The 8,896-nt window shown below is 45.8% G+C and overlaps 1 protein-coding gene across 2 annotated transcripts in view; it reads left to right on the top strand.

Annotated features, from left to right (window-relative positions):
• Window positions 1-295: 295 nt before the first annotated feature.
• Window positions 296-8,896, top strand: part of mapkbp1 (mitogen-activated protein kinase binding protein 1) — a 26,209-nt gene continuing 17,608 nt past the window's right edge. For both annotated transcript variants that reach the window (XM_065966147.1, XM_065966146.1), the window contains exons 1-5: window positions 296-637; window positions 6,658-6,749; window positions 8,101-8,163; window positions 8,312-8,369; window positions 8,493-8,663. In XM_065966147.1, the coding sequence (XP_065822219.1) occupies window positions 524-637; window positions 6,658-6,749; window positions 8,101-8,163; window positions 8,312-8,369; window positions 8,493-8,663 (498 nt within the window). In that variant the 5' untranslated portion in view covers window positions 296-523. The remainder of the gene's footprint in view (window positions 638-6,657; window positions 6,750-8,100; window positions 8,164-8,311; window positions 8,370-8,492; window positions 8,664-8,896) is intronic.

Below are 8,896 nucleotides of genomic sequence, written 5' to 3'. Positions count from 1 at the left end.
TATAAATTAATTATACCATTTTTCATTTAACTCATAACTGCACAACGTGTAAATGTATTTATGACAATTAATGGAAGTATTTTTTAATTAATTAATACTTAATCTGTAAATACGTGATTTTATTTATTCTTATTTGTACGCATTCTCTTTTTTTCTTCCCCTCTGGGATCAATAAAAAAATATCATATAGTATAGCTCGAGCTTTTTTGTTCTGAAAATCCTGGCCAGAAGTGTGTGTGTGTGTCATTGCTGCTTGCGGCCTTGACGCTGCGGTGCGTCATGACGCTACGGTGCGTCATTCGTTCAGTCCGGTCTGTCTATCTCGTGCAGAAGTCGCTTCGTCTCTTCGCTGCGGCGGAGGAAACAATGTGGACCAGCCTGGGCCAGTCCGGAAACGGGACTAGAGCCGGGCTAGCTGGACCGGCACGGCGAGGCTCTAAGACGGTATGACGTCACCAGCACCAAGGACAGAGCGAGAGACGAGCCGCTGAGAGGGGCTGCTAGCCGGGCAGCTAACAGCGCGATGACCGCGGAGGGAAGCGGAACGATCCGCAGCCGCATCAAGAACCTGCTGCGCTCCCCGTCCATCAAACTGCGACGCAAGAGCGGCACCGCGCGGCACGAGCTGGGCGACAAGGTGCGCACGCACGCACGGACACACACATACACACACACACACACAAACATACACATACATACACACACACACACACACACACACACACACACACACACACACACACACACACACACACACACACACACACACACACACACACACACACACACACACAGACAGACAGACAGTTTTGAACATGTTGTGATTTCAGTTCTGATTAAAAACAACTTGTTGTCTCTCTGTCTCTCTACTGGAGTCCTGGTCCTGACTCGACCTGCAGCTTCCTGTTTCTGCTCCAATTGTCCCTGCAGGGCTTCCATCCGTCCACCAATCAACAGTTTCAGTCAGAAACACTCCCAGCATGCTTTGAGTCTTGTTTAGACTGTGCGTGTGTCTGCAGTGTTAACCAATCTGAGGGTCAAATGGTGCATTCATCTGAAAAACAAGTTTCCCAGTTGTAAAATGCACATGAACGCCTGCTGAAGTCGCAACAACTTCTAGGAAACTCGAAAAACGTCTTGACGTCATAATCGTCATCACATGGGGGGCAAAATATGTTTTGTTATGTTAAGATAATTTTGTTAATTGCACGTCAACTTTTTTGCTGAAATATAACACACATTGTCTTCTTAGCATCAGTGCTGTTTATTACTGTTTGAATATTTTGGACTCTCCTAACTGAAATCACATGAACACACTGAAATCGAAAGAACGACTTCCCATCTCAGAAACTTGGTCCACCCGAGCAGCACATGAATGCAGCAATAAACCTGAGATGGTGGTCAGATAGCCATGAGGGGGTCACATGATGATGCAGCATGTCCTCATTAACCACTTAAGCCTGATGACTTCTTCTGTGTTGAATCTATGCCATATATAATAAGCGTGGTTTCAGTCGCCATGGTTTCCTGTTACACAAACAAACAGAGAAAATAACGGGGACAGGAAAATGGTGATATATCTAGCATAGAAATTGCAATCCCATCTAGTGTTCAGGTGTAGTATACAGAGCTCCACGGGCTAATGCTACATTTCTTTAACCCACACATCATTTGTAGCTGTAGAGTTAACTGTGTTATTATGAAAAGTTATGGTCAACCTGTGCACCAGCTGGAATTCAGCCCTGCCTGAGTCACACCTGGGGGTACCTTTGAATTCTGGAACAGAACAGGAGTTGGTTTAGAAAGTGGTTGTTCACACATAAACCTCACACCATAATACTATGCCTGTGAAACAGAAGGGGGGGGGAGGCAACGATGGAGACACCTGGAGAAGGGTGATTTGGAGAAACGGCCTGTCCGATCTGTACCCGAGTGGTGCTTTGCTTATGGACTTCTGTGAGAGAGAGAGAGAGAGCTTGATAAGACATCTCCCCGCTCGAGGGTCTCACTGAAATTGTCCTGACCCCTCTGCAGTACATAAGAGAGAGGAATCCGGTGGCTGGGAGAGTTGTAGTTAAGAAGGCAAAAATGCGGGTGTGGGAGGAGGAAGGGGAGGCAATGAAGAAGGACGTTCGGTTGGCATCAAGGAAGTTCTGCAAAATGCTGGCCGTCCTAGAAAGAGAAAGCAGGGCTTGCCCCAGGCTTTTATGGACTGGGGATATCGTTAGGCGGTGGAGGGAATACGGCCACTGAAGGCGAGGCAGAGTCTGAAGATCTTTGGGAACCTTGCCATTAACCTTGGCAGAGGTTACTGTGGCAGTAAGAAAGAAAGCTCCTGAGGGTCAAGGTGTCAGGTATGGGTGTATGTAATGGTTTTCCCCCTGAGATGCTAGAAGCTCTGGACATTGTGGGGCTGACATGGCTGACACACCTCTTAAATGTTGTGTGGACGTCTGGGACAGGGCCTGTGGTGGACCGGGGTGGTAGTTCCCATTTTTAAAAATGGGGGACCATAGGCTGTGCTTCAATTAGTTGAGTGTCACATTTCTCAGCCTCCAGTGGAAAGTCTACTATAGGGTGCTGGAAATGAGGCTCTGACCATTTGTCCAACGGTGGTGAACATCAACATTAACGCCATCAATAGTTTTCGTGAAAGGTCGGATGCGCAACTTGCTTTAAATGTTGCTGCCGCAAGGAATTGTGGGACTCCATATCTCATCTCCTTTGGTAAAGGATGGTCCAGTGTATCCTATGCTAAAAGAGGTTATAAAGGAAGCATTGACGCACCTTAGCTTACCTTTGAGGGAATTGAAACAACTCTTACCATGGCCGCCACTTGCTGTTTCCGGGTCATTTCATTCAGTGAGGAACCTTCATAAGAAAAAAAGACAATTCGAACGCACTCTCAGATGGACTGTGAGATTGACAGGCAAATTGGCTCAGGGTCGGCAGCAATGCAGGCGTTGTACTGAAACTGTTGTGGTAAAGAGGGAGCTGAGCCTGAAGGCAAAGTTCCAACCCTCACCCATGGTCACAGAAATAATAAGATATTGGAAATAGGCGGCTGAAATTAGTTTCCTCCGGAAAGTGTCCTTGGAGATAGGATGAGGACCTCAGACATTAGGGGGGAGCACAGAGAAAAGGTGCTACTCCTTAACATCTTAAAGAGTCAGTAGAGGTGCTTCAGGCATCTGATTAGGATCCTCCTGGATGCCTCGCTTTGGAGGTTTTCCAGGCACACCAAACTGGCAGGAGGCCTTGGGGCAGACCAGAGCACGCTGCAGGGATTATATATCCCGTCTGGCCTGGAAACGCCTCAGAATCCCCCAGGATGAGCTGGAAAACGTTGCTGAGGAGAGGGCGGTCTGGTGTGTCTTAATTCACCTGCTGCCTACGCGACCCGTCCTCTGATAAACAACAGAAAATGGATGGATCATATTAGATTTAATATCATTTGAAATCTTAAGCTGTACGAAAAATGTTTAGGGACACAAATGTTACAACTACAACGTTACAGACAAAGCTGTGCAGTAACAGTAAAACAGGGCCTCATGTTTTGGCTAATATCTACACCAACACCAACACCATCACCACCAACACGACCATCACCATCAACGCCACCACCAACACCATTATCACCACCAACACCATTATCATCACCACCAACACCACCACCAACGCCATTATCACCACCAACACCATTATCACCACCAACACCACCAATCCCACCATCACCACCAACACCATCACCACCACCAACAACACCACCATCACCACCACCATCACCAGCAACACGACCATCACCATCATAGCCATCACCATCATAACCACCACCATCACCAACACCCTCATTACCCCATCACCACCAATACCATCGCCACCACCCCCATTACCCCCATCACCGCCAACACCACCACCACCATCAACATTATCACCACCAACACCATTATCACCACCAACACCACCACCAACACCATTATCACCACCAACACCATTATCAACACCATTATCTCCACCATCAACACCAATACCACCAACACCATTATCACCACCAACACCACCACCAAGACCGTTATCACCACCAACACCATTATCTCCAACAACACCATTATCTCCAGCATCACCACCAATACCACCATCACCACCAACACCACCAACACCATTATCACCACCAACACCATTATCTCCACCATCAACACCAATACCACCATCACCACCAACACCATTATCACCACCAACACCACCACCAAGACCGTTATCACCACCAACACCATTATCACCACCAACACTACCACCAACAACACCACCACCACCATCACCATCAACACGACCATCACCACCACCACCAACACCACCATCACCATCATAACCACCACCATCAACAGTTGGTTGTGAGTCAGCAGCAGTGCGTGTGTTTGCGGAGGGTGAGGAGAACAAAGTCAGCTGATTCACCTTTGAGTGTTTATTTTCAGTTTGAGTTTGGCGTGACAAGTTAAAGAGTGAGGGGGGGGGGGCAGAGGGAGGGAGAGAGAGAGAGAGACAGAGAGAGCTTAGGAGAAAGCTTAGGAGAAGGAGGGGGGAGTCATGAGAGGGGAGAACTCATGCTTCAGTCTGCTGCTGTTATCTTAGCATTCAGCTACACAGCACTCTACCTGATCACACTGAGTCCTGCTGCTTACATGCTAACATGCTAACAGCAGCAACAGTTTGACATAAGGTTCAGCTGTGAGAACTTCACTCTGATTAAACGGAAGCCTCATTGTGACCATGCATGAAGTAAGTGGGTGTGTGTGTGGTGAGGGATTAGTGCTACATGAACTCTCCTGAACATGTCCAGGAGTGACTAGGTGAGCAGCATGTCTGAACACAGTCTACTTTGACTTGACTTCTTCCTGTAGCCTTCTGAGCCTGAAGTGGGCGAGGGGGCTGGGCGATGATGTCATTCAGTTTGAAGAGTTTGATTTTTTTCTCCTAACCCTGTATGTGTAGTGTTTATGTTCTTATACATATTGGAGTGAAACTGACACACACAGGAGACATTACTGAACTCTCCTCCACTTCCTCTTTCTCCTCTGCTTCCTTTATCTCCTCTATCTCCTCCACTTTCTCCTCTTTCTCCTCCACTTCCTCTATCTCCTCCTTCTCCTCTATCTCCTCCACTTCCTCTATCTCCTCCTTCTCCTCTATCTCCTCAACTTCCTCTATCTCCTCCTTCTCCTCTTTATCCTCAACTTCCTCTATCTCCTCCTCCTCTTTCTCCTCCACTTCCTCTATCTCCTCCTTCTCCTCTTTCTCCTCCACTTCCTCTGTCTCCTCTATCTCCTCTTTCTCCTCTTTCTCCTCCTCTTTCTCCTCCTTCTCCTCAACTTCTTCAGTCTCCTCTATCTCCTCCACTTCCTCTATCTTCTCCTTCTCCTCTTTCTCTTCCACTTCCTCTGTCTCCTCCTCTTTCTCCTCTTTCTCCTCCGCTTCCTCTATCTCCTTTGTCTCTTTCTCCTCCACTTCCTCTATCTCCTCCACTCCTCTATCTCCTCCTTCTCCTCTTTCTCCTCCACTTCCTCTGTCTCCTCCTCTTTCTCCTCCACTTCCTCTGTCTCCTCTATCTCCTCTTTCTCCTCCTTTTCCTCAACTTCCTCAGTGTCCTCTATCTCCTCCACTTCCTCTATCTCCTCCTTCTCCTCCTTCTCCTCCACTTCCTCTGGGTGCATCTGAATTGCCAAGTACCTACTCAATCTGTCAGTAGGCAGTAGTCAGTACCTACTATCCATGCTGTATACTGTTTAGTACCTACTGTTCAGTAGGCGCGCACAGTAGGCAGATATTTGTTCCTACTTATTCTGATTCATTCAGTATGGAAGTGACGTCAATTGCATTTCCCGAACCGGCCGAATTCACCCGTTTTTTGGGGGGTTTTTTTGTTTAGCTTTATTCAAGAGAAGTAATGCACATATACAGTCAGGTAAAAAAAAAACAATACCACAATGTAAACCAAGTAAAAGACAGATTAAATAACTAAATAACATATAGCAGGCTACATAAAGGAAAGTACAAATGAAAGACAGTAATATACAGAATATAAAGTAAAATAAACCAACAAAGACACATTTAAATAGTGAAATCATTATTTAAATAGAGGGGGAAAGGTTTTATAATAATGCAGATATTTGTTATATTTTCTGTTGTTAATTTAAAGTATTGATTTCAGTTGGGACTTTAACTCTAGATTAAAAATGGATTAAATTAATCCATGCTCATTTGTTTTGATTTGGAGGCGCACGTGAAGTGGGTGGTAAAATACAATTCATTTCCTGAAAGCACGCATCCGATCCATACTGCATAAAACCCAGAAGTTAGTATCCATACTGAAATGTTCAGTATACTGAGGTGGACCCAAAAAATGCATACTGAATGACCATGAAAGTTCAGTCTACTGAAACTCTCTACTGAATAGTACACACTGCCTACTGAACTGTGGCTATTCGGAAACGGCCTCTAGCTCCTCTTTCTCCTTTTTCTCCTCCTTCTCCTCCTTCTCCTCTTTCTCCTCTCTCTCCTCTTTCTCCTCCTCCTCCACTTTGTGATCTTGTTAGGTTCAGGCGTCATGATAACTGTCTTTGAATATCAGTTCTGACTAACAGAATGACCTTTGTCTTTCAGGTGACCTTGGAGAAGGTTCTGGGAATCTCGGCTCCGGGGAACCGAGCACTGGCGTGCGACCCTCGGAGCGGCCTACTGGCTTATCCTGCAGGGTGGGTAACACCTGTATGATGTCACTTCCTGTTGGGGAAGCGTGACCAGACGTGATTCTTTAGGATTATCCTGAAAAGTTGATCATGAAAGAGTTTCCGACACAGATGTAATCTGAGCAGAATGCAGAGGCCACAAATACACGAGAACATGACCATTGAAGTTTAGAGTTTAAAGTAGGATCAGCGTCTGTTACAGGGTTAAATTATATTTATAAACATATATCATCTAATATTATATTTATAAACATATATAATCTAATATGTTGAATGTATATATAAACTACTTGATGTACAAACAGCAGATTAAAACATCTCAGGACTTTAAAGACTAAAAACATGATGAGATTATCAGATTATACAGATCATGTGTTAAAAGAGGACACGTGCGTGCGTGCGTGCGTGCGTGCGTGCGTGCGTGCGTGCGTGCGTGCGTGCGTGCGTGCGCGCGTACGTGCGCGCGTAGGGGGATATGTGTGTGTTCTTATAAACCAGTACAACCAGTTCAGATGTTTGTTGAACAGTAAAGTTTGTACCTCAAACACTCTGAAGTTTAAATGTTTAAGTCGACAAACTAAGTCTGTCTTTATGGACTGTACCAACGTTCACAGGTAGTTCTTCATGTTTAAGACGGACTGTACCAACTATCACCACCACCAACACCACCATCACCAACACCACCAACAACAGTTGGGTGTGAGTCTGCAGCAGTGTGTGTGTTTGCAGAGGGTGAGGAGAACTCACTTAAAAAAGTCAGCTGATTCACCTTTGAGTGTTTATTTTCAGTTTGAGTTTGGCATGACACGTTAAAGAGCGAGGGGGGGCAGAGGGAGGGAGAGAGAGAGAGAGACAGAGAGAGCTTAGGAGAAAAACAACTGAAGTCATGAACAGAGTTTCGTGCAGGGGAGGAGGGGGGAGTCATGGTAGTCAGGTAGTTTTTCATGTTTAATAAGGACCGTACCAACTATCACAGGTAGTTCCATACCAACTAACACAGGTAGTTCTTCATGTTTAATACAGACTGTACCAACTATCACAGGTAGTTCTTTGTGTGTGTGTGCGCGTTTGTGTGTGTGAGATCTGTGTTCTATGGACCAAAATATTTTTTATGATTCCCTCAACATCTCTGTAGAACAACTGGAAAGGGGTGTCCCCCTATTACACCACCAGTGTGTGTGTGTGTGTGTGTGTGTGTGTGTGTGTGTGTGTGTGTGTGTGTGTGTGTGTGTGTGTGTGTGTGTGTGTGTGTGTGTGTGTGTGTGTGTGTGTGTGTGTGTGTGTGTGTGTGTGTGTGTGTGTGTGTGTGTGTGTGTGTGTGTGTGTGTGTGTGTGTGTGTGTCTTGTGTGCCTGCAGGTGTGTCGTTGTGCTGCTGAATCCTCGGAAGAACAAGCAGCATCACATCTTCAACAACTCCAGGTAATTCTTTATGGGAACCAGTGCTGTTGCTATGGTTACCTTCAGGTTAACAGTTGAACTGTTGACATTACAGCACATCTCTGATGTCATACATATGGCAGCCAATCTTGGGTATTTTTTGTGACAGTGATTAAAACTTTTTTTTCAGGAAGACGATCACAACGTTAGCGTTTTCACCAGATGGAAAGTATGTCGTCACAGGAGAGGTGAGTGTGTGCATATGTCTATCACATGGAGAACACAAAGATCTCCAGGGGGTCTGTAGCGTACGTGGATATGTCTATTGTATGGAACATTATTTTCTTAATAATAACCCTCCTCCTCCTCAGAGCGGTCACATGCCGGCGGTCAGGGTGTGGGACGTGTCCGAGCATGTGCAGATTGCTGAGCTGCAGGAACATAAATATGGAGTCGCCTGCGTTTCATTTTCTCCAAATGGGAAATTTATTGTCAGCGTCGGATTTCAACACGACATGATTGTGAACGTGTGGAACTGGAAGGTAACGGACCACCACTCCTCCTCCTCCTCCTCCTCCTCCTCCTCCTCCTCTATCTTCCTCACTCTTCTTTTCTCCTCCATCTTCCTCCTCCTTCTTCCTGCTCTTCTGTCCTCTTTCCTCCTCTATCCTCCTCCTCCTCTATCTTCTTCCTAAGTTCTATCCTATCCTATCCTTTCTAAGTTTGATTTTGTCAGGAAACTGTTTCTTGCTTGTTGACAGATGTTCTTTTTTCA

Source organism: Labrus bergylta, chromosome 18 (genome assembly GCF_963930695.1).
Source record: "Labrus bergylta chromosome 18, fLabBer1.1, whole genome shotgun sequence".
In the NCBI taxonomy this organism is placed as follows: Eukaryota; Metazoa; Chordata; class Actinopteri; order Labriformes; family Labridae; genus Labrus; species Labrus bergylta.
Note: the sequence above shows the minus strand (reverse complement) of the source record. Positions and strands in the feature narration are given on the sequence as shown.